This window comes from Medicago truncatula, chromosome 3 (assembly GCF_003473485.1).
Source record: "Medicago truncatula cultivar Jemalong A17 chromosome 3, MtrunA17r5.0-ANR, whole genome shotgun sequence".
NCBI classification, from domain to species: domain Eukaryota; kingdom Viridiplantae; phylum Streptophyta; class Magnoliopsida; order Fabales; family Fabaceae; genus Medicago; species Medicago truncatula.
Window position 1 is genome coordinate 49,540,224 of NC_053044.1, and position 25,502 is coordinate 49,565,725.

At 31.1% G+C, this 25,502-nt stretch overlaps 2 protein-coding genes and 1 long non-coding RNA gene across 4 annotated transcripts; 2 read left to right on the plus strand and 1 right to left on the minus strand.

The window, feature by feature from the left end:
• Window positions 1-7,362: 7,362 nt before the first annotated feature.
• LOC11421409 (mechanosensitive ion channel protein 2, chloroplastic) lies at window positions 7,363-14,514 on the plus strand. 2 transcript variants are annotated; one of them, XM_039831760.1, is made up of 14 exons: window positions 7,363-7,610; window positions 7,763-7,948; window positions 8,053-8,112; window positions 8,303-8,448; window positions 9,297-9,432; window positions 9,545-9,642; window positions 9,717-9,830; window positions 10,426-10,486; window positions 10,881-11,030; window positions 11,255-11,365; window positions 11,552-11,719; window positions 11,827-11,940; window positions 12,586-12,642; window positions 13,428-14,514. In XM_039831760.1, the coding sequence occupies exons 2-14, from the start codon at window positions 7,832-7,834 to the stop codon at window positions 14,256-14,258; spliced, it is 2,163 nt and encodes a 720-aa protein (XP_039687694.1). In that variant the 5' UTR covers window positions 7,363-7,610; window positions 7,763-7,831; the 3' UTR covers window positions 14,259-14,514. The 2 variants fall into 2 exon arrangements, with proteins under 2 accessions (XP_039687694.1, XP_003602909.1); XM_003602861.4 differs by having other exon boundaries at window positions 7,365-7,610; window positions 9,309-9,432.
• A 591-nt stretch (window positions 14,515-15,105) lies between these two features.
• On the minus strand, window positions 15,106-15,801 carry LOC112420406 (uncharacterized). The gene is made up of 2 exons (XR_003010439.2): window positions 15,702-15,801; window positions 15,106-15,599 (listed from the first exon to the last, which is right to left on the minus strand). It is a non-coding gene; the product is annotated as an uncharacterized lncRNA (long non-coding RNA).
• Window positions 15,802-20,433: 4,632 nt separating this feature from the next.
• On the plus strand, window positions 20,434-23,394 carry LOC11420878 (uncharacterized). The gene is made up of 7 exons (XM_039831761.1): window positions 20,434-20,507; window positions 20,579-20,706; window positions 20,801-20,941; window positions 21,042-21,209; window positions 21,341-21,537; window positions 21,632-21,732; window positions 23,071-23,394. Exons 2-7 carry the CDS (start codon window positions 20,590-20,592, stop codon window positions 23,103-23,105), a joined length of 759 nt encoding a protein of 252 aa, XP_039687695.1. The 5' UTR covers window positions 20,434-20,507; window positions 20,579-20,589; the 3' UTR covers window positions 23,106-23,394.
• The last annotated feature ends 2,108 nt before the right edge of the window (window positions 23,395-25,502 follow it).

The window sequence follows — 25,502 nt, forward strand, 5'->3', positions numbered from 1 at the left end:
GGAAAAGTGAGGAGGTGAAAAGTAGTTGAGGTTGATTTTTTAATGGGTCTAAGAAATGTCCTCCATCTGTCGCTTTTTTTACAATATAATAAAAAGTCAATCCCGTGGAAAAAGTTCGGTTGTTGTTATTGTTAAGTTTAGTCATTACTTTGCTCAAAAAAAAAAAAAGTTTAGTCATTACTACAATTTATTTTTTTAAGGAAATTTTAGTCCTTACGATTCTTTTCCACTTAATTTGGTCCTATATATTCTATATTTTGAGAACCAGTCACTTATCGATACTATTTTGATACTCACGGAAATATGTATTCACGAAGTATTTGAATTAATTTTTAAATTGTTTTAAGAATATTTTATCAAATACTTCTATGATACTTCATAGATAGACACGAAAATTTAGAAGATATTTTCCAGATACATATCCTAGAACAATGAAGTGTAAAAAAAGTGAGACAATATGGTGAGAATTCAAAGTAGATGTATACAATTTAGTTTAAGATGTGAATAGTAAAATTGTCTCTCGATGAATCAAACTTAAAAATTACGTTTTTTGTGGAGTTAAGGTAATGAGTGAGAGGAGAATCAGGAAGTCGACATTGAACAAAATTTGTTTTGAGTTATTTTAATGATGATTTTGTTGTTTTCCAACAAAAATAGAATATAATTTATACAAAAACTACACATTTTCTATTTTCATCCAAAATATTATATTTATTTTTTTAGAAGCAATATTATATTTGTAAATCATGAATTAATTGACGCATGTTTTTTCCAAATATTTTATATGCATATGAGTCTTATTATAAAATAAAAAAATATCATCGTATCTTAGTCATAATTTGTCGTAAATTTTAAAAAAATTACATATATATGTGTATTCGTATCACGTATTTTAACTTCATAGCATATAATTGAGGCCAATATTAGGGTAAAACTAAAAGAAGTACTAATATATCTGAATTTTTACTCATAAATTTCACCGACAATTTAGTCAGTAATGATATATCATTTGATGTGACTACGAACAGACTTGAAATTGACCGGTTGGAGAGTGAATCATAGATATTAACATCAAGCAATTACCACATTTAAAATATGAGAAATGCTAACTTAAAAGTAAAAATTTTAAAAAAAAAATCCAAAACTAAAAATATAATTTTAAAAATTGTTTATTCATTATTTTGAAACTTTTAAATTTTATTTTTAATATAAAAATCATTTTTAACTTTATAACGCGTGTAACAGACACGGGTGTGTATAAGGTACCGTTTGACCAGACTTATTTTCGGTGTAAAAGCTACTTTAAAATAAAGTTAAAATAAAGTCCTTCAAGAAAAAAGTTAAAGTTGTTTGGTTTCTTTATTTATTTTTAGTTCTAAAGTTATTTTTAAGTGAAAAGTTGTTTGGAAAAATATTGTACAAAACTTTTAATTTTTTTTTGTGGTGTCAGGGGTTCGAACTAGTGACCTTGCATATATTTATGCATTGTCTATATCAACTGAGTCAAGCTCACGAGGACAAAACTTAGAATTTATTATGAATTAACATAATAAATAAAAAATATTTAAAATATTTTTTGAAGGAAAAAAATGTTTAAAATATAAAAGATATTTTTTTACAGATACTATGTTTACTCAATGACGTTTATTTTGTGTAACATGAATGCAAATTTGTATCATCATATAAATGACTTGTTAAATATTTGAATAGGAGAAATAATTTAAGGAGGCTCAAATAATAACATAAATAATATCAAAGTAGTTTGGAAAATTAAAAACATAAATCATCTTGTTTAAAATATATCTATAATATGTATATGGTGTGTATATATAAAGAGAATAGTTTGTTTTTTCTTTTCCAATTATAATGTATAACAAATTTTGTTATAAGAATATCATATTTTTGGTGTCATTTAAAGAGATAAGAATTTATATTATATAATATTATATTTGTTACATTGTTGGTGTCATTGAAAAATATATGTTTAATTTTTTTAATAAGAAAAAGATATGCATAGTTTGTTACAATATAAATGTGGAAAATATATATAAGTATAATTTTTCAGGCATCTATACTTGTACTTTTAATTAAAGTCAAAATTTTATAAAAATAATTATACGCATTACGCAACACTAAAAAATTACACGCAGTAGCGTAACAAAAAAACAGACATACGGACATAAAATATCACTCTAAATGCTAATGTGTGTGTATTTGTGAGGTTGAAGAAAGAAATAAAAATATTTGGTGTCATTCAATGACAGCATGAATAAAAATATTTATGAGGTTGTGATAATTAAACGTTATTAAAATTAAATATATAAGCGATAAAAAGATAATAAAATTATACTAATCCTCCTTAAAAAAAATTATATGGACCGGTTAAAAAAATTAAATGAAGAAAAAAACAAATTAAAATATAATAAAAAATAAAATAAAAGGTTGTCACCGTGAGTTGAAGAGAGGTGTTTGTGAAATAAATTACGGAAAAGTAGTTTTTTGAAGTAGCGTTCAACGACTTTTGGTTAAAGCTCATTTCATTCAATTTTATGCATTCTAAAAAAGTATTTTTTTCGAAGGAACTTTATTGATATTGTGTTTGGCCCAGCTTCTCCTTAAAAATGTAGAGAAGCTGAAAAAAAATCGAGCCAAACGGTAGGTACCGTTTGACTAGACTTTTTTTTGGTTTAAAAGCTACTTTAAAACAAAGTTAAAACAAAGCGCTTTAAGGAAAAAGCTAGAGGTGTTTGGTTTCTTTATTTTTTTTTTAGTTTTAAAGTTATTTTTAAGTTAAAAGTTGTTTGGCAAAATATTGTACAAAACTTTGAATTTATTATTTTTTTAGTGGTGTTCGGGGTTCGAACTCGCGACCTTGCATATATTTATGCATTGTCTATATCAACTGAGCTAAGCTAGAGAATAATTTATTTTTTCTTTTCCAATTATACTGTATAACAAATTTTGTTATAAGAATACCATATTTTTGGTGTCATTTAAAAAGATAAAAATTTATATTATATGATATTATATTTGTTACATTGTTGGTGTCATTGAAAAAGATATGTTTAGTTTTTTTAATAAGAAAAAGATATGCATAGTTTGTTACAATATAAATGTGTAAGATATATAAGTATAATTTTTTTAGGCATCTATACTTGTACTTTTAATTAAAATCAAAATTTTATAAAAATAACAATTATACACATTACGCAACACTAAAAAAATTATACGCATTAGCGTAACAAAAAAGCAGACATTCAGACATAAAATATTACTCTAAACGCTAATGTGTGTGTGTATTTGTGAGTTTGAAGAAAGAAAATAAAAATATTTGATGTCATTCAATGACAACATGAATAATAATATTTGTGAGGTTGTGATAGTTAAACGATATTAAAATTAAATATATAAGTGATAAAAAAGATAATAAAATTTATTCAAAAATAGATAATCAAATTAAATTGATCCTCCTTTAAAAAAAATATATGGACATGTTCAAAAAAAATATTAAATGAAAGAAAAAACAAATTAAAATATAATATTAAAAAATAAAATAAAATGTTGCATGCGTGAGTTGAAGAGAAGTGCTTGTGAAATACATTACGAAGAAGTAGTTTTTTTGAAGTAGCATTCATCAACTTTTCGTTAAAACTCATTCTATTCAATTTTATGCATTCTAAAAAGGTACTTTTTTTCGAAGGTATTTTATTGATATTGTGTTTGACCTAGCTTCTCCTTAAAAATGTAGAGAAGCTGAAAAAAAAGTCGGGTCAAACAGTACCTTAAAAGCTTATAAACAATATATAAAAACTTATTTATTTACATAAACTGTTTTATAAGTTCTAAAATAAGCTAATCCAAACGGGCCCTTGTTAAAATGTCTCATGATTCAAATGCACGACATACATATAGAGAAACATTGCAATATATACACCCACCATGAATTACGAATGTCAATTTTAACAAGTTACAACTTTTTATTTAGACAATAAAATCAATACTATCTTTCCAAAAGCAGATAAAATATTCTCTCTTTTTTTTTTATAGGGGAAAATTGTTAAAATTCAAGTGTAATAAGAGGTTAAATATCATATTGATTAAAAATAAAGAAAATATTAGCTATATAAATGAAACTATTCATATACACAATATCTCAAAGTTTTAACTAAAACTATGATGATAATATAAAGATGATTTCTTAGCTATCTAAACGTTTTTATTATCGTTTCGAATCCTCTTTAAACTTTTCCGACAAGATATCTCTTTAATCAAACAGACACTTAAGTTGTTAAGTTGTGGTGCTATATATTTTTAGATCTTCTATCAGTCACCATCAACGACGAAGCTAACATTATTTTTACAGGGGGTCAAAAAAAAAATTACTCGTATTTAATGAAAAAAAAATTGTTGATAAATATTTAATGAAATTGCAACAAAGAAAATAAAAAGCTAACAATAGTTATTTATAAATGTTGAGCTCTAAGGAGTATTTAGAAGTCAAATTTATCCATAATTAACACTAAACTAAATGGATTATCAATATTTTTATAATATTATCTATGTTTTAACCAATAAAATTGTTTGGAGTAGCCAAATAATATCTTAATGGGATATATATATATGCAAGCAAATGAGGTTGCACATACATTAGCTAAGACAACTACATCTAGTACTAACTTCCAGATCTTTGATGATGTTCCAGCATGTATTGCTGATCTTATCTTTAGTGAAATAATATAAGCTATTTTCTCTCTCTAAAAAAAAAAAATATATATATATATAGATACACCTAAGTGGACTAATTTAACTTTTTTAAAAAATATATACCTAAGTTAAATATTTAAGATTTTTTCTTCTTTTGGGGTAACCAATGCTACCCCATGGTTGTCGAAGTGAAGCCCTTCGCCCCAGCCCCCAGGCCACCATGGCATTAGCAAGTTTTATTCTTGACCGTACATTTTCTACCATGTAGTAGAAGTAGCCTACTACGTTAATCATAATAAAGAGACGTCCTTGCAAATTAAACTTATAAGACAAAGATGGCATTTATTCATACGGATGTTTATGAAATATAGAAAGTAAGCACGTGATTTGTGTGCTTGATATTGGAGGTGAAAATTTAATAAAAGATCTGGTAGGGGGGCCACTTCTCCCATTAGACCACACACATATATGTCATGAGAGATTATTACCCAAGTTAAAAAAAATCATTTTAGCTTAGCATCCCCTAAAAATATCATTCTAACTAAGCATATAGGCTGTAAGAATCAAATCGATTCTAAGACAAACTTGAAAACTTTAATCCAAACAAATTGATTTGATTTTTTTTTTTCTCTATGTTGGAATCCAAATTCAACCAAATCAATCAAATTTGACCTCTATCAATTTAGTTATCAGTTTCATGTCATTTTAAATTGGCCACTCACAACTCAAACAAACAACTACTATATGTTAATGTTGTTTCTTTTATTTGACATTTATTATTAGTATTATCTTCAAAGAGTAGTGATATTTGAACAACCATTTTTTACAATTATCATTACAACTTTTTTTTCCTCTCTTTTTATTGGTCAAAAACAATGAAAAGAGAAAAAGGAAGAGAGAGAATAAAAACATATGTGAGTATGAAAGAAAGAGTTGTTATAAAATGATTGTACAAATATCATTTCTTATCTTAAAAAAATATGCCGTGTTTATGTAATTTTCATTATATATTTATTTTACCTTATTTACACGTTTTCATAGTACTATAAAATATCCACCGTGTTTGATTAAAAGTTAAATTGATATAAACAATGCATAATATATGCAAGGTTTGTGGTTTAAACCCCGACCACCACCATCATAAAAGTTAAGTTTTTTATTTTTTATTTTTTCAAACAAGTTTCTTAAAATTATAAAAATGTCAAATCAATTAAATCAAACCAAACTAACCTATTTTTTATAGGTTTGGTTTGGTTTGGATTTCAAGAAAAATATTATAAAAATGTATTTTGTCTTTTGTAAAAAAAAAAAAAACTACATCTTAACATAAAGCATATATTGAATTTACGAATTCCTTCATATATATTTTGTTCAACTTTCACTTTTTATAACAATATGTAATTTTCAACTCACACTTGCCACAAAATAATACTTTTCCACCATTTAAGCATGCATTATATATATTTTTTTAAAGGAAAATGTTAACGAGTGCCTCCGGGGTACTCTTTAAGAACTTTAAATAGTAAGTTTTGTTGTGATTTAATGCATAAAAAATTGTAATAGTTAACTTTTTTAAAGAATAATTGCTAAATTTAATATCATTAAAGAGTGTTCCGAAAGCACTCGTTAACAAGACCCTTTTTTATCCTTAAAAAAAACAAGACCCTTTTTTAAAATGACAATGATAGACTAAATTGTTATTAAACGTTAAGGCACTATTTAGAAAGACATTTAATTTAGTTTAGGTTGAAGATCTTTTTGTTATTTCACAATTTCCTGAAGATCAAATTCAATCTTTAACAAAAGTAAAATTTAAATTAGTTAATGACATTTTTTATATTAAAGATAAATTAATCTTCTCAAATTGGTCCCCAACATTTTCTTACCTAGATAAACTAGTTTTTCAATTGTCATGAATCCATGATTATTTTATCTTGAGACTAATATAAGTTTTATTTTTATCAATTACTACATCCATCTTTAAATATACGACCTTTTTGTGAAAAACACAAGAATTAAGAAAATTGATTTTTATTAATTAATTATATCAATTAATATATGTCTCTAACTATAGGATCATTTTGTGAAAAACGAGAATTAAGAGAGACGATTATTTTATTAATTTTGTTAACAATTGTTATTGTTTTTTTTTTTGAGAGAATTGTTATTGTTTTATAAATTTATCCTTTAAGAGAGAGTTTGTTAACATTCTCAAGAGTATTTATTATATATATTGAAGAAAATATGTAATTTTTTTTTTTTAGAGAAAAAATATGTACATAAATATGAGTATATTGATGTTGAAATAATTTATGTTCGGTCTTTAACTTTAGGCAGATACGTAAGCCGCGTATACGTCATCTACTCTTTAAGAGAAATGATATTTGGACATTCATTTTATGACAACTTTCTATTTCATACTCACATTATTTTTTATTTTATCTCTCTATTGCTTTGATTTTTGTACAAATACCTATTATTTTTTTGCAAATTATGATTGTCTTTATAAGTTGTTAACAATCCTCCCTCTTTAATTACACATGGAATGGGATTGGACGGGAGCCACCTTTCCAGGCGCCACATAAATGAATAAATCTAACGATAAATATCTAATCTAATTCCCCTTTTCCAAGTTCCAACCCAATATTTTAATTTTAATTACGTACAACAGTGCGTTTTGACAAGACAACAACAACGTACAAGTAACAAATTAACCCCTCTCTCCCTTAACTTGGATGAGGAGGAACAAAGATAAACTTAGCCAAATCAAAACCTTCTTTGCCTTTTCTTCCACCGTCTCTTCCTCCAAGGGTAAATTCGTAATGTTAGTTTTCATCAACAACCTCTATTAATTTCTTCCAAGCGAAAATTATATTATCTTCCAGAAACATTAAAACACAATTCAGGTACCTTTGATCTCATTTTTCTGTTAATTATTTCCTTTTCTTTTCCCTCTTTTTCGAGGACAACAAGACATGTTGAAATTTTGACAACTTACTTCGCCAAAAAATTTAGGGTTTTGTTTAATTTTCCTTTTTTTTTTCTTTCTCTCTTGCAGGTTTTAATTTTTGTAATCCCGTTAAGAAACCGTGGCATTGAGTTGAAAAGGTGAAGTGATTGGAATTGCATGAACTTGTGCTTCAAGTCTTCAATTTCAACAATGGCGTACCCAGGTTCTATGCAATTTTCTCGTGACGTTAGGCTCAAAACTAGTAACAATGGACCCCGTAGTTTTCAGCATCATGTATGTCTTTATTTTAATTTGAATTTTTAGCTACTTTTCTGTTCTGTATAGTTTAAATTTTTTAAATTCAGAACGTTGAGCTTGGTTTCTGTTTCATTTGACAGAATCCCGCACGGGTTGGAAGATTACATTTAGTCACCACGAATCTTTTACCGCGCACTTTGGTATGTTTTTTTTTTTTTTTTTTTTTTTTTTTTTTTGTCTATGTTTATATATTTATGCATTTTGGTACCAATTAGGTGCGAAAGCATTTAGGTTATTGCCTGGAGTTGGCTCTTGAGCACTATATACCTAACTGTTACTTTACTCTCTGCAAAACTGACTCGTTGAAAAACTTTATTTTGGAACTAACAGAAGCAAGATTCTTTGTCACACCATCTTTTACGCATAAGGCATGCACCTTCCAGGTGCAGTGTTTTTGTATGTCGGTCTGCCATCCTACCGGGTGGTGGAGGGAGTGGGACTGCACTCATAAAATCTGCTAGTGTTCTTTTAACAAGGTCGGCCTCTCACTTTTTCCTGTTAATTCAGAAAAGTTTCCACAATTTAGTTTGTATGTTTATATATATGGTTTTGTAATTCTTGTGTTTTTCTTTTTTATCTTTTCACTATGAAATCGTGTTTGCTAGGACGTGCGCCTTTGATTTTCTTGTAACAAAATTTTAGTTTTCCGAATTCGTGATAATGGTTTTACTATAATCAACTTGTAGTTGTGGTTTGGAGTTGTTGGTTCCACATCGGATAATAATTGGCTAAATGATACACACACACACACAAACATACACTAAGTGCCTTAAGGTTTTAGGTGAAGATGTGGTTTTAAAGTCTCTTAATGATTCTGGTCATTACCCATTAGCTCGTTGTTGCTCTCGTTCTCCCCAAGACTCCCCATGTATGGTATTTCAATGATATTTTCTTTGGTATGGTATCTTTCTCGATTTAAATTTACTCATCTTTAAACCACCTGCTACTTACTAGTCATTCGTGCAGTGTCAAACTAAGTTGTATGGTTACTCTCAGCGTACCCCTATCCAACTTTTGGTATCTATTTATTGGCAGGTTGACATATATTCTGGAGCAACTTAAATCCGTGCATTTGTTTCCTTTTTCTCTGAGGAGTGAATATAGATTGGCTTTGAGTAGAGCCACTGAGATTATGTTAAACAGCATATGAACTTGTAAAAGTAGTTTGCAAGATGATATTGTGATACATTTAATTTGTATCTTTGTGTATTTCTGAAGGAGGAAGACTGATATCAATTGTTGTTAAGTTTTTATTGTTTCTTGTTGCATCTCTTCCTTTGTAACCTATTATTCAATGCATAATCTACGAAAAACTTATTTTTAGATATTTATGTAGGTCATATGATTCTTTATTGGGAAGCCCTATTTTGCTTCGATTGATTCCAGCCCTTGGTATTATTGCCTTTGCTGTTTATGGGATTGAGCCACTACTTCGTCTCAGCAGGATTCTATTTTTTCAAGTAATTACCAACTTCCCAATCTTTTTTATTTCTTCATTTCTTCCAAACCTTTTTTATTTTTTCATTTCTTCCAAACAATTAGCACCTTTTCTGATTTGTGATACTTTTTCAGAGGACTGACAGCAGTTGGAAGAAAAGTAGTTCGCGATATGTCATGACATCTTATTTTCAGCCATTATTATTGTGGACTGGGGCAATGCTCATATGCAGGTTTGTTTTCAGATTTGTAAGTATACCCGTAAGTGCCTGACAGTGTTGACTGATCGTAGCATTATTTGTTTCAGGGCATTAGATCCTATAATCCTGCCATCTCAGACTAGTCAGGTCGTTAAGCAACGGCTGCTTAATTTTGTGAGATCTTTGTCAACCGTAATTTCATTTGCTTACTGTTTATCAAGGTATTTATTTCTAGATGAATCGTGACTAGCAGAATAGGATTTTTTATTTTATTTTATTTTATAAATGGTTTTCTGTATCGATTTCATTTTCTACTATCTTAAACAACGAATCTAAGATATAGATATGCTCCCCTCAATGCAATGCTATAATCAGTTTGCATTTCTACCTGTTACTCCTTCTGTCCCTAGTCTTTGGTCTCTTATAGTTTGAGCACACATATCATGAAATAGTTAATCTAGACAAGTATGGACCTTTTTACCCTTAATTTATTTAGTAAAAGTAAGACTTCATTTAATGCTTGCTTTTGGTTTTTGAAAGGGTACAAATGGAAAAACATATTTAGTTTTGTATGTTGTTTGTTTCTGAATACGCTGTAAGTTTTGGAACAAAAGTAAAAAGCTTAAAAGACCACAGATTAGGGACGACGGGAATAGTAGTTGCTTCCAGTTACGGTTTTCTGCTTTGTATTAATCATGAAGAGATACTGCTTTATTCTTTAAAAAAAAAATTGCTGCTCTTTTTTAGTATTAAATGTGTATCGGGTCCTGATTACGTTTAAATATTAATGTTATATGGTTTATTTCTTGTTTTCAGCTTAATTCAACAAGCTCAAAAATTCTTTCTGGATGCAAATGAATCCAGTGATGCAAGAAATGTATGTTTATGTTACATTTTCATTTACTTCTTTGTCAGTTCGTGTCATTATCTACTTGACGTGTCCATAATGTTTCTCTGCCAAAGTACTGCTGAAATAATTATTTTTGCTGTCTGAATACTTTTGACGTTCATATGAATACTTGAAATTAATATATATATATATATATATATATATATATATATATATATATTTAACATCACTAGAAATTACGATTAGGATTATACTAGACACATAGGAATAAGAATTTGATTATTGAAATATTCACTTGTTTTATCATGTATGAATTGAATGTTTATATAATATCTCAGTTTTCTGTTTGAATCTTTCTATTAGGGACCCCAATATTGTTAACCTATTTATGGCATCTCATTTAAGAAAAAATGATTGACAGATGGGCCTTGATTTTGCTGGGAAAGCCATATACACTGCTGTTTGGGTTGCTGCTGTGTCATTATTCATGGAGTTGCTAGGTTTCTCCACACAGAAGTGGTTAACTGCTGGTGGTTTGGGCACAGTATTGCTCACTCTTGCCGGTCGAGAGGTACACCATTGTTTATTTTCTACTGTCTACTATGTAGTAGTATAGTTTGTTTTCCCCATATTCATTGTGTTTTGTGGATGATAACCATAAATTTTGTAAGAAAAAGTCTTCTAGGTGTACAACCAGTAGCCATTATCAATTAAATGAACTTTGTCGGAAAACTAAATAAATTATTCTATACTTTTGTTATTGTCATTCTGAGTTCATTCTTGCGATTAATGCAGATATTTACGAACTTCCTTTCAAGTATAATGATCCATACAACTCGGCCATTTGTATTGAATGAGTGGATTCAAACAAAGATTGAGGGATATGAGGTTTCTGGCACAGTTGAGGTTTGTATCTACCTTTAAATGAGCTTTTACATATAAGGATTATAATGTTTGATCAGTAGTTATTTTTATTTATTAAATGGGTGGTCCCCACAATCATTTGACATATAGAAGATCTATTACCATTGATGCATTTCCTTCATTGCATTAATTCTGCAATGTTGTATTAAAATTTCATCTTTTTTCTAGCATGTGGGCTGGTGGTCACCAACTATTATTAGAGGTGATGATCGTGAGGCAGTTCATATTCCTAATCACAAGTTCACTGTCAATGTTGTGAGAAATCTGACTCAGAAATCTCATTGGCGTATCAAGAGTTACATTTCTATCAGTCACTTGGATGTTAACAAAATTAATGTGAGCATTCTCATTTCTCATGCTTTAACAACCCGGTCAAACAATTTCTGATGCTCATATTTTAATGTGAAAACTGGTGTAATCTCCATTCCATTTTCTTCATGCAGAATATTGTAGCTGATATGCGCAAGGTTTTGGCTAAAAATCCTCAAGTGGAGCAACAGAAATTGCACAGAAGGGTCTTTTTGGAAGACATTAATCCTGAAAACACAGCTCTAAAGGTAAGTGTCTGCTCTGTTCATTTTTTGTGTGTGTATGTTTTACATATAGGACACTGTCTTTGGTTGGGTCTATTGCACGTAATGATAGGAATATAGTATATGTAAACCGTAAAATTCAAGCAGATTTAGTCAAATGAAAGAATTTTTTGGGTTGTTATCTATGATAGGTTAGTGCGACCAAGGCATAAGGGGAAACCTTACCACAGTTCACATAGTAATTAAACCTATGGTGCATGAATGTTGATGGTAAAGAACCTTTAAAAAAAATAAGGTTAATGTTTTAATGGGCGGCTGCACAACATGAGATGGGATTAGAAATGGCTGCATTATTAGAAAAAAAAGTTTGTGGCACTTTTTTGGGAAAAAGATGGCGTAATCTCTCGTTATGTGATTTGGATAAGACTTGTAAAAAGTGCAATGAGGAGAGTATATCGTATAGAGGGTAGTCAGTAATCTAATAGTTAGGTATAGAGAGACCTAGAAAACTAGAGGCCAAACCATTGACACAATTTATGAGAAAACATTGTTGTTTGATCCATGGAGTCGACTTAGCTCAGCCTAGTAGGAAATTGCTTTATTGTTGTTGTTGTTTCACTTGTTGTTTATCAATTTACCATATCTTACTAACGGTCCTTTGGATTGCAGATATTGATATCATGCTTTGTGAAAACTTCACATTTTGAGGAGTACCTTTGTGTTAAGGTAAAGTACTACATACCCGAGGCAATTGCAGTTTCTTATGGCGTAATACAATTATATTTTATGTTGACAAATTTTGTGATAATCACTTAGATCCTGATTTTTCGTATATGCTAGCAAATTATTAATTATCAGTGAATCATTTCATTCTTATTTGCAACTGATATCTATCACTGATTTTGTAATTTGCTGTACTTAGACTTCTGTTTGTGGGATTTCGTGAAATTGGTTGTTTTTACATGATGCTTATTTTGTGGATATTTGTGAATATTCGGACCTGTGAATATTGAGTTACTTATGATTTCATCGTTTGAATCAAAATGCATATGATGTTGGTTTAAATAGTACAGGTCCTAATTTAATAAGGAAACAAATGAGAATCACTATAATAGGAGGGATTGTCTATACGAGATGCTACGATTTTAGTGATGACATAATCTGCAGCTGTCCTACATATAATAATACAGTAGTTACGATACAACCAGTCAGTAAATGACTGATTCTCAGCCACGACCATGATTTGGTATCTTTGCCTTTTACAAATGTAAAAAAAGAAATTCTTATTTTAATTTCTATCATATCATTTATTTGCCATCTTGACTTCTTGGAACTTTCATGCTTCCTTTTGGGGGTGAAAAAAGATTTTGACTTAATTATGAAGTCATAAATTCAGCGTTATAGGGTTTCTTCATTTAAGATCATTATTATTTTAATATAAGTCGTATGATTCTGTTTTTCCTACTAAATATAAGTGGTCTAATTAAGGTTATTGTCGTTTAATGAAACAGGAGGCAATCCTTTTGGATCTTCTCAGAGTTGTCAGTCATCATCGAGCCCGGTTAGCCACTCCCATCCGGACAGTTCAGAAAATATACAGTGAGCCTGCCTCGGAAAATATACCCTTTGGGGATTCCATTTTCACTCGATCCAGAGCAGCAGTGAATCGCCCGTTCCTACTAATAGAACCACCGTATAAAGTTAATGGTGAAGATAAAGCCAAGCCGTCAACTCGTTCAACTCGTGGCAATGAGGAAAAAGATGCCAAGGTTGATGAACCTGTGGCATCAGACTCCAAAAGTGATGAGAATTTTGCAGGAACATCAACTTCTCCATCTAGTGTAAACTCCAAGGATAAGTCCAAGTCAAAGTCTGATGCCCAAACCCAGAACATGGGTTCTGATAGTTCAGTGGAGAAGACCTCCAAAACAATGCAACCTAAAAAAGAAACTGCAGGAGATGTAGGAAAAGGAAGCACAATTCCTGTACCTAAAACCCCTGCGCATAGTGTTGTATCTGAAACTTTGCCTGTTATTACTAACCATGAGTCTAGCAGGGCAGACACTGCTTCTGCTACTTCTTCACAGTCAAAGCAAGATGAAGAGAAATCTTCGGTGCCATCATCAGCAGTTAGAACTCCCTTAGAAGAGAATATTCTTCTTGGGGTTGCACTTGAAGGCTCAAAAAGAACTCTTCCAATTGAGGAAGAAATGAATCCATCTCCTAACTCGGCTGAGTCACAAGAGTTTGCTGTCCAACGGAATGGGAATGGACCTCCTGCTAACAAAGATAAGAAGGATGGTCCAACCTCTTCATTTCCAAATGCTAAGCAAAATGACTAGATTGGTAGCAAATAAACGGAGTAAAAGTTGACATTTTAGTTTATGCCTTAGGTTGAAGTTCTGCAGAAAATGATCCAGCTGTCTTTTTTAAGTTGGAATTATAAAGTGTATCTCTCTTACTGATTGCGCATATATGTAAATAATTTATTGTATTATTGTATCTCATTGAGAACCTGTTTCCTACTCCGAGAATTTGCCGCAAGTGTTGTTTTAATAAATTATAATAAAGAGAAGGAAATTACAGTATTGTAATCTATATTATTGGTATCTCATTTAGATTATCGGGGGCAGATGAATTGGAGCAGTGCATTTGAATATTGTAACCAGCATGTGATTTTGTTTAATGCTCAGGTAAACAGGGGAAGGGAAAATGATTGATTATACTAGTTTTGTTTGTGAACATTTGGCCCTTCAAGTTATTTATTAGTAAATTAAGTAAAAACTCGCTAAATAGCAACTGCTTTCTATCTTAGTTTATGTTATCTTTTATCAAGATATTTGGGGTTTATATTTGAGATATGAAATAACATTTTAAGTTTAAAAGTTGAACAAAGTAAAATTTTGTTCAAATTTACAAGACTAAGGCTAGTGATAAAGGTTTGGTGTGAACAAAATATAAGCTTTTTATTTATTTATCCAGAACGAAACTTGATTTTTTTCCCGTGAATGTCAAGTATAATAAGAGTACTTTGAATAATTTAGTAGATTTAATTTGTAATAATTGTTAAGGCGAGAGACTAAATTTACTAACAAAGTTATAAGACCAAAATCATGCATCAACTATAGTAGATAGATAGACTAAAGTGACATTGTCGCTGAATTTTAAGGATAATAGGTAAATACAACATAAGTAAATCTCCCATTGCTCCAGCAGATTAATTTCTCAAAAACTCAATAACGCATTCTAGTTCTAGTTTATGAATTGCAAGTAAAACTTAGTTAACAATAGTAGAGCCTATAATCAGACTTGTGAAGTTTCCTCAAATCATATGCCAAAATCACTGTATGTCTGTATCACAAGCTGTTCACATGAGCCGGAGATGGAAAAAATTGTTTATACTGCAATATACAGTTAACAATAATCAAGGGAACTTTATTAAATTTTCTGAAATTTAACTTTGTCCCCTCTAAATTCAACTGCATTCCATGTCAATTTTGTTAGACCATGTTTGTTTCACCATTCAGACCCACCCAAACACCGTTCAACAACATGCAACTTTTCCCCTTTCCCATTCATCTATTGGAATGTGAGCTGAGTTCAGAAGGAATATGAGCTGAGTTCAGAAGAATTTAGATAAATGTATCCTTAATTGCATGAATTGAAAATCCAACAGAATAACCCTGCAAGTAGAATTTGGGGAGAAAAACTGAACTCCATTGTGAGTAGAACAACTCAGATACTCAATACTATAGGATAGCTAATAGTACGACATTTTTACTTACATCAGGTTGTATTTCGAACTTTCATTATTTATTTTTGAAAACTCGGTATCCTACCCAAGGACCGAGGTTGTATTTAGAACTTGATTTGTTTATACGGCGAGCATTCTCTCAATGTTCGTGATCCACCACCTAAAACACTCCCGTTCCCCCAGAACGTTGAACCAAAGTATCATACCACCATTGGGCTTTCTGGAGGAACGAACACTAATGTGGATCGACGCATTGGGAGGCAATTCTTTTCGATCTTCTTGAAGTTATAAATCTTCATCAACCTCCCCCAAAAACAATAAAAAAGATCACCATCAATCAGGTAGTTGCTTACAATCAAACTGTTGATGAACCTGTGGCATCACTCCAAAAATGATGATAATAACTCTAAGGATAAGTCCTAGTCAAATTCTGATTTCCAAAGTGTTGTACGCTTATTACTTCCCATGAGTTTGGCAGGGGTGAGACTGTTGCTACTTCACAGTCAAAGCAAGAAAAGAGAAATCCTCGGTGTTCCGATATACTGTAACCTGCTTTTAAAATTGTGTGATCTTCTGGAACCTCTTTGCCTTCAAAGATATTTTGGTTTCTGGCCATTTATATACCATAAGATATGGACTATAAAAGTGTCTATAAAAGTGAAGTGTTAGAGGAAGTTGACGGTTTATTTTGTCCCAATCAGCAATTGTTAGGGTTATAAATTGACATGGAGTAATGAAATTTGCCTAATAAAACTATTAAAAATGATATTTTAAATGAAATAGTATAGTCTTTAATTTCATTGAGAAATTTGTTTTTGACATTATTATATCAGCCACACTAGAAAATTAATCCTTGATCTGCCATTGCATATCATCAAGAAAAATTTGAAAATCACGGATGGTTTTGTATCTCTATTATTCCAGCTTCTCGAGCAACTACCTTAACAACAACTTAATACTTTTATCATGACTTTATGGTGCATATGGAAGTGAAGAAACGACAAACTCTGAAACGATATTAATACTAGTACTCGTATGTATGCCCATATGGCGCGCGAAACCATATTGCAATGGTATCATGCTCGCACAAAGAAGGGTCGTAGCAAAGAAGAAAAGTTGAACAACAACGGGTCTTTTCCCCAAGAACAAAGTAGATTGATGAAACCAGAAAGGGTGGAGGTAAAGTACAATATCATTGCGGCAATTTTCAAGGAGGAAGGTTGCTACGGCATTGATATGTGTCTTAGAGGTAGGCGTCGCGGATATATTAAAGCTAACATAACTTGGTTCAAAGATTACCACAGTCTCACAAGGCAGAAGCAAGGGCTAAAATATGATTTTGGTCCCTGCAAATATAGCGAGTTTGAGTTTTTGTCCCTGGTAATTTTTTTTTTTGAAATCCATCTAAAATTTTGTTTTTTAAAATAGTCCCTAGGCCCACTTTACTGATGATTTGGCGCATTTTCGCATATGTGGCAGATGCTGACTGTGTAAAGTTGACCACGTGTCATCCACATGGCAATTATGTCATTTATCATATTTTAAAAACATTTAAAAAAATCAAATAATATATTTTTGGAATTTAAAAAAAACAATTAATTTTAATTAATTAAAAAAAAAACTGCAGAAAAAGGGTGGAAATTCAAACCCAAGTTCATTCCTAAATCCATAAATTCATCGTTAATTTCATCTCTAAACCCATAATTTCATTTTTATAAAAAATTCATAAATTCTTCCACAAACATAGCTTCGTGTCAAAACACATATATTAATTTTTGGTAAATCCACGCATGGAGAAGCAATAACAACATCAAGAAATTTGCTCAACCACTATCTCTTGAATCTACAACAGCAACAACAACAACAATTGAGCTAAGAGATAGAACCAAAAAAGAAAAAGAAGAATGTAGAGCTAAGAAGCTTCTTCCTCTCCACACGAGCATGTTTGATCCTTCTTATTTTCTACTTATTTTTTTACTTCTAAGGAGAAGTAGGACCAAACACAATTTTAAAAAAACTCTTATCAAAAGAAGTATCTTAATTGTATAAAAGAAAATCATATAGAAGTGATTTTTTAAATAAGTCATAGAAATAAACTTTACAACAACTTACACGGAGGTTAGGCACCAGAGGTTCACCCATCAATTCCCACATGGGACACTTTTTCTTTTATTTTATTATTTATTGTGTAAATCACCCACACCAGATTCCTTTTATTTATTTTATTTTGTTGAAGTTCTTTTATTTTTTTTTATTGTTTGTTTACATATTTACAATATTATTTTTTACGTTTTTTTTTTTTTAAGATTTTGGTTACGTTCTTTTTTTTGTTTACTTACATATTTACAATATAGAGATAAAATATCAATGATAGGTAGTTTGACAGTGTTCTAAAAAAAAGGGTAGTTTGACGGTATATTTGTATGATAAATATAATATATAGAGATAATATAATATGATAAATAATATTTTTATAAAAATAAAAAAGTCCTAAGAGTAGAAAAACAAATGACTCACTATTGATCAAATGAATTGGTTAAAATACCTTCTTTTTTTTTAACAAATGGTTAAAATACTTTTAAGATTATAATTTTGTGTATTTAGATTTATTTATGAATGTTGTTCTTATTTAGTATTAATTTAATTATATGTACTCAAATAAAACATTAGTTTTATCTTAAGAAAATGGACATTATTTTATTTATGATAATTTATAGTAAAATCTCAGCTCTTTTAGAAATTTTTACCAAATAGTTTTTAACTTAAAAGTATTTATAAAATTGAAAAAAACAACAAATAACAAACAACTTTAACTTTCACTTTTAAGTTCTAATTTTTAACTTTATTCTTAAAGTAACTTTTAGACATCGAAAAAGTAGGGTCAAACGCACAAGTTTTCTTTCAAACAAACACAACAACACATCCCCATCTACAAATCAAATCACCATGAACTCAATTCATAACAAAATATCCCCATCTTTTCTAACCATTCTAAACCAAAACTAACATCAAAGTAAAACAAATACAAGGGGAAGAAATCACTTCTTTCGGAAAATTAGAAACAGTGGAAGAGAACAAGAAACATCACAAACCCAGCTATCAAGTCACCGCAAATTAACACCCATCCGCCATCGTCCTCGTCGCGCTACCATGGCACCACCGTCATCACCACCAGTGTCCCGTTCACCAACCACTAAATCTTCCATCGTCGGCGACGGCCACAACGTGGCTGTTCTCACTCTCCTTCTCATGTGACTCTCTTCCATCACCATGCCGTCACCGACATTCGTCGCCTCTATCAGCAACATCCACCTTCAAATTCAACCTCCAGATCTAAGATGAGGATTTGGGATTGGTTGGAATCTCATTGGTGGTTTATGAATCGGAGAGAATCTCGTAGGTGTGTTGTAGCTCAAGACGTTTCATTAGGTTGGATGAAGAATGAGGAAGAAAAAGATAAAGGGGAGACGATGAAGAAGAAGAAATCTGAAAACTGAATTTGAATCTCAGAAGCATGTTTATTTTAATTGAAATTTAATTTAATTTATTTATTTATAAAATCTAATTTTCCATGAATTAAAATGATTTTTAAATATTTAAAATAATGTAAAATGCCACATGTACATGATAGTCCTGTCAGCACCTGCCACATATGCAAAAATGGGCCAAATCGGTAAAAAAGTGGGTCCAGGAACTATTTTAAAAAACAAAATTTTTTGCAGGGATGGATTTCAATTTTTTTTTTACCAGGGACCAAAACCCAAACTCGCTATATTTTAGTCTAAAGGAAGTGATAAAGTTGCTTGGTAGTTTGAGTTTGTCTAACGTAACGTGTCTATTGAAGTTGATTGCAAGCAAGCGATTGACGACATCGTTAGAAAACTCAACACCAATTATATGTCCAACGCTATTCTATAGATTTGCAAAGTTTCGTTGAGAATTTACCAAAACTTTAAGGAGGTGTTTGTTTCCTGGTTTAAAAAATTATTCCCAGGAACATGGAGGTTGGAATTATAGATTCCTATGTTTGTTACAAAGTTAAAAAAATAACTCCCGGGAATAAAGAATTCCTAGGAAAAAAATAACTTCCACTTACCCATGATTTTATTCCCAAAGAAAGTGGGCGGGAATAAAAGATTCTCATGTAAATGGTACTAAAATGGAAATAACTACCCATATACCCACTATCACAAACAATTCCCATGAATCTGACAATTATTTACCAAACACAATTTTCTAAAAATACTCAGGAATAAGATACCCATTATTATTTCCCAGGAAAGGTTAATCCCAGGAATGAAATTTTAAACCGTCAAACAAATGCCCCCTAAGATACGTTTCATTAGGTGACAAGTAAATAATGTTGCTCATTTGTTAGCTAGAGCGTCATTATATTATGTTAGTTCCTAAATTCACAATCATATGCCAACTTGTATCACGACAGTTATTACTAATGAAATGAGTTGAATTTATTTTTGTTGTTTTTTTTAATCATTTTTATAATATTATTTAAATTACTAATTAAAAATAATTAAAAATAATTATAACATGTCACACATTATGGTTTGATATACCTTTCTCATTGTTATTTTTTGGCATTATTTTTTATATATCGAGGTTACAATAATTACAATTAATAAGAATAAAATCAATTTTTTGGGTCCTTATTTCTAGAAACAAACTAATAAATATAAATATAATAAGGAGAACACCACCGGTAAAAGGAAAGGTTTAGAGGAGATTTTCGCTAGGGTTTTGCGTTTGGCGCTGTTCTGTTAAAACTTAAAACGAAAGGTTGAATCGAATTGGATCGGAATTGAATCGAATCCAATCTCAGGTACAAGCTTTTCGCCACACGATTACAAATCGTTGCATCTCTTTCTCTTTGCTTTTGAATCTTTCTATTAGGACCAGTCCCGATGGGGTGGAAGAAGTCAATGTTGAATATTGTATGTCTTCTTGCTATGAGCACGTTCTTGGACTTGCTAGGTTACCTCGACCTATGTCCAGTATTGCTCTTTCCTATCGTTTTTGAGGTACACCATTCTATTTTGTCTGAAAAACTAAATAAATCATTCAATATGTTTGTTTACTGTCATTCTGAGTTGTTTATAACTGTGATCAACCCAGATATGTAGGATATGTAGGTACCTCCGTCCAACCAAGAGGACAATGTTGAATATTTTATGTCTTATTGTTGTGGACTCGTGCATGCACTTCCTAGGTTACTCCATGCTCTGTCGTTTATGTGCCGCACTCGTCATTCTTGAGGTACGTACACCATTCTAATTTCTCTGAAAAACTAAATAAATTACTCAATATGTTTGTTTACTGTCATTCTGAGTTTATAACTTTGACTGCATCAACCCAGATACGTACCAAGATATCTACATACTTCCTTCCAACTATTACTATAATCCTTGCTGGAGCGCTCTTTGTAGTTCTGCGATCTTTGCCGGTGATATTTTTGCCACAACATACATTGGATGGCCGGGATGGAATACTGGATGAACCATATGATATTTTGGCCCCAATTAAGGTTTGCATATACTTAAAATTAACTTTTACATATAATTAAGGACTATAGTGTTATGTCAGTAATTATTGACGGCCTTGAACTTCTTTGCATTACTTTTCTCATGTTGTATTCATATTTTATCTTTTCTCCAGGAATATTATGGTTGGGGGAAAATTACCATTATTAGAGACCCAAATTATATCCCTAATCACAAATTCGCTGATCGTGAGGCAGTTCATATTCCTAATCACAAGTTCGCGGACAATGTTGTGAGAAATCCGACTAAGATTTGGAATTTGCGACGATACTTTGCTATCCGTAGCTTCAATGATATCAACATAATTAAGGTGAGCATTGTTGGTTCTCGTGCTTTAAGAACATGTTTGTGCAGTTTATGTTTTTGGTGCTCGTTTTTTTAACATTATCTCCATTCCATTTTGTTCATGTTTAGCTGATTGCCGTGAGGTTTTTGCTAAAAAAACCTCAAGTGGAGCAGCAGACGGTCGTTTTGAAAGCCATAAGTCCTGGAAAACAAACTCGCAAGGTAAATGTCGACCATGAAATGCAAGCAGAGTTAGTCAAATGATAGAGTGCTTTAACCATAAAGGGAAACTTTACCACAGCCCTATAGCTCTAAAACCTATGGTGTATGGGGCTGAATGTTGATGGTAAAAAGCCTTTAAAAACTAAGTTTAATGTTTTAATGAGTAGCCACACAACATGAGATTGGATTAGGAATGAATGAATGCGTTAGACAAAAAGATGGGTGGCACCTTTTGTGAAAAAATGGCGGAATCTCTCTTTATTTGATTTGGTCCTGTGTGCTAGAGGTCAAACCATTGAGAAGACTATAGATTGGTTTGTCTCTAGACAAGTGTTTTCAAATAGTGGTTATAGCGGCGCTAGAATTTGAACAAACTGCTATTGTTTTGCAATACGCTTCAAAGTGTTGTCAAACAGTTAGCTATAGCACTGTAGAATGTCAGAATTTGAACAAACTGCTATTTACTATGATCCGTGGTCGACAACATTGCTCTATACACAGTTTACGAGAAGACATTTTTGTTTGATCCTAGTAGGAAAATGCTTTATTGTTGTTGCACTTGTCATTTATCAACTTACCATATCTTACTAACGGTTCTCCTGTATGCTGAAAGCTTCACATGATGAGGAGTCCGACAGTGTTACAGTAAACTAATACAAACCCAAGGCAATTGCAGTTTCTGGCGTAATACAATATGATTTACATTGGTTTTTTTTGCTGATTACTTAGTTCCTGATTTTTCTGTAGATGCCAGTAAATCATTAAATTATAATAATAGAAACACTCTGTTCTTATTTGCCACTGATATCTATCACTAATTTTGTAATTTGCCGTGCTTGGACTTCAGTTTGTTGGATTTCGTGAAATTGATTGTTTTACATGATGCTTATGGTGCGGATATTTTTGAATATTAGAACTTATGAAATATTGAGGCGCTTTTGATTTCAATGCTTGAATCAAAATACATATTTGTGAATATTAGAACTTGTGAAATACTGCGGTACTTTTGATTTCAATGCTTGAATCAAACAAAATACATACGATGCTGGTTTATATAGAGCAGATCCTAATTTAAGAAAGGCAACAATTGAGAATCACTATAATAGAACAAATTGTTAGCATAATTTCTATCTTATTTATTTGTCATCTTGATTTCTTGGAACTTTCATGTGCCCTTGTGTGGTAAAAAGAGTTTTACCTAATTATTATGTATAAATTTAGTGTTATGGTGTGTTTCTACGTTTAAGATCTTTATTATTTTAATATACATTCATATGATTATGTTTCTCCAAATAAATAAAGTGGCCTACTTGAGGTGATTAACGTGTAATAAAACAGGAGGCAATCCTTTCGGATCTTCGGAGTGTTGTTAGTCATCATAGAGACCCGTTAGCCACACCCATCCGGACAGTTGAGGAACCTGTAGCATCTGACTCCAAAAATGATGAAAATTTTGCTGGAACATCAACCTCTCCACCTGGTGTAAACTTCAAGGATAAGTCCAAGCCAAATTCTGATTCCCAATGTGCTGTATCTGAAACTTCGCCTATTACTTCCCTTGAGTTTGGCAGGGGAGAGACTTCAAAGTAGATAATATCATTTTCCTATTTTGTGTCGATCATGTATATAAGGCTGTCCTTGAGTTGGTTGTTATTAATCAAATCTTAAACTTTGATAAAACCATATCTTTTTGGTTGAGGGACATTCCGTCATAATACCGTTAATAGTTTCAATGCATTTTTAACATGGGAAATGTTAATGAGTGCCCCTAGGGCACTCGTCAAACACTTTTAATAGTAAGTTTTTATAATAAATGTATTGAAATTTGTAACATTTAATCTTTTTGAGGAATATTTTTTAAATTTAGGATCCTTAAAGAGTTCCGCGGAGGCACTCATTAACAAAACCCTTCTAACATTTACACTCTGTTTGGTTGGAGAGTTAATGAAGAGAGTTAGTGAACAGAGAAATAGAAGAGAAGTGCCAAACTTTTGTTTGGCCAGGAAAGAGAATAAAAATAGGTGGGGCCCCACCATCTTTACTGGGCGTAAATGTAATGATTGATCAAACAAGGATGTCTTAGCATTTGAATCTGTTGATAAGCTAGTCGGAAATGACAACGGCTCCAAGGATATTACCGTGCTTTTGGAAGTATCCAACGAACACTTTTGTTGATTTTGCTGTGTCAATTGTGATTCATTGTTTGTTGTTGTTGTTTTTCGTCAGCCTTTGAAGGATGAAATTGAAGGTGTAGAAAAAAATAGTGAGTTAGATTTGTTAGCAATTGGATTATTCTTTCATTTTACATTTCAGCCATGTAAATTTGTTGTCGTGAATTGTGGAATTAAATGGTAGTGGCGGTGGTTTCCAACATAATACCCAACCCAACAACCTTTACTCTTTTTTCTTCTCAATTTACTGTGTAAAATGAGAAGGAAGAGATCATAATACCCAACCCAACTACTTTAATATCAGCCCATGTGCACTTTGTCTTGTTTTTTTTTATTTTCTAATGTATGTTTAGGAGATATAATATATAATATTTGTCAATAATTTCACTTTATAACTTATTTTTTAGACAAATATGTAGTGGGTGTTTAATTTTATTTATGTAATACGTTATTCTTAAGTATAATACTCCTTTTCATTTCTTTTAATGTATCGTTTGAAGCTTGATTTTGTGGAAGATTAATGAGTCAAAGAGGTAAAACTTTTTAGGATTTCATATTAAGGTAAATGTTTAAATCAAATTATCGGCTATCTATTTCCTTTGCAAAGGTGGTTCTACTAATATCGCACACTCCAACAATTGGGGAGGTAGGTTCGTACTAGTCATTGATCAATTCCTCAATTTCCCAATGGAAAAAGATAGGTAGACACCATTTTTCATACACCTTTTATATACATCCCCATGTATTAGGGGTATTTTAGTAATTTTACATCATATCATCACCCTTTTTCATCTCTTCTTTCAATGTTTTTGCCACATGTCACAAATGTGTGTGGATGTAAAATGGTGTATGTCACCTAAGATGGTTCATGTATAAGAACTCTTTACCAATAGTCAACAAGTAGCTCATGATGGTGGTTTGGACATCTCTATCCAACATTTATACCTCTCACAACAACTTATTTGAGTAAGAAAAAATTTCAAAATTATCGTCTAATTTACAACCAACAACCAACAATTTATTAATAAAATTAATATCCTATCTAATAACAAAAAAACGTCATATGATCAAATACAACACAACAGGCACACAATACACGTAACACGATCATTTTTTTTTCTCTCCCTAATTTCAAAATAGCCACCAATACAAACAGATGAATGTTATTCACAATTGCTCTAACAACAGCTTATAAGCACACGCTCGCTTATTGTCTATCTTTCTATTATTTTAGACTAATACCTCAAATTCGTCCTTGAATTTTAAAAAATCGGCCAAATTCGTTATTGAATTTTGCAAAATATCTATTTAGTCCATGAATTTTACAGACGTCCATCAAAATGGTCCCTCCGTTCAAAAGCTATGTTAGTGGTGATGACGTGTCCTCTTGCATGTTGTGTTGTCATGTACACGTGTCAACAAGTCAGTCACGTGTACAAAGACTAAATTGATGGAAATGGTAAAAATTCAAGATTTAACTTTTCAGTGTCATTTTTTATGTGTTTCCAACTATACCCCTCTACGATAAGGATCGATTTGATACTTATTGTGATAATTAAAGGACTGATTTGATGGATAATGTTATAATTTAAGGTCTGA

Coding starts and splice junctions, on each gene's coding strand:
- LOC11421409 (XM_039831760.1), top strand. CDS start 7,832: ATGAACTTGTGCTTCAAGTCTTCAATTTCAACAATGGCGTACCCAGGT. Junction 9,831..10,425: donor TTTGCTTACTGTTTATCAAG/GTATTTATTTCT, acceptor TCTTGTTTTCAG/CTTAATTCAACAAGCTCAAA. Junction 11,031..11,254: donor TCACTCTTGCCGGTCGAGAG/GTACACCATTGT, acceptor CGATTAATGCAG/ATATTTACGAACTTCCTTTC.
- LOC11420878 (XM_039831761.1), top strand. CDS start 20,590: ATGGGGTGGAAGAAGTCAATGTTGAATATTGTATGTCTTCTTGCTATG. Junction 21,210..21,340: donor ATATTTTGGCCCCAATTAAG/GTTTGCATATAC, acceptor TCTTTTCTCCAG/GAATATTATGGTTGGGGGAA. Junction 21,733..23,070: donor CTGGAAAACAAACTCGCAAG/GTAAATGTCGAC, acceptor GTAATAAAACAG/GAGGCAATCCTTTCGGATCT.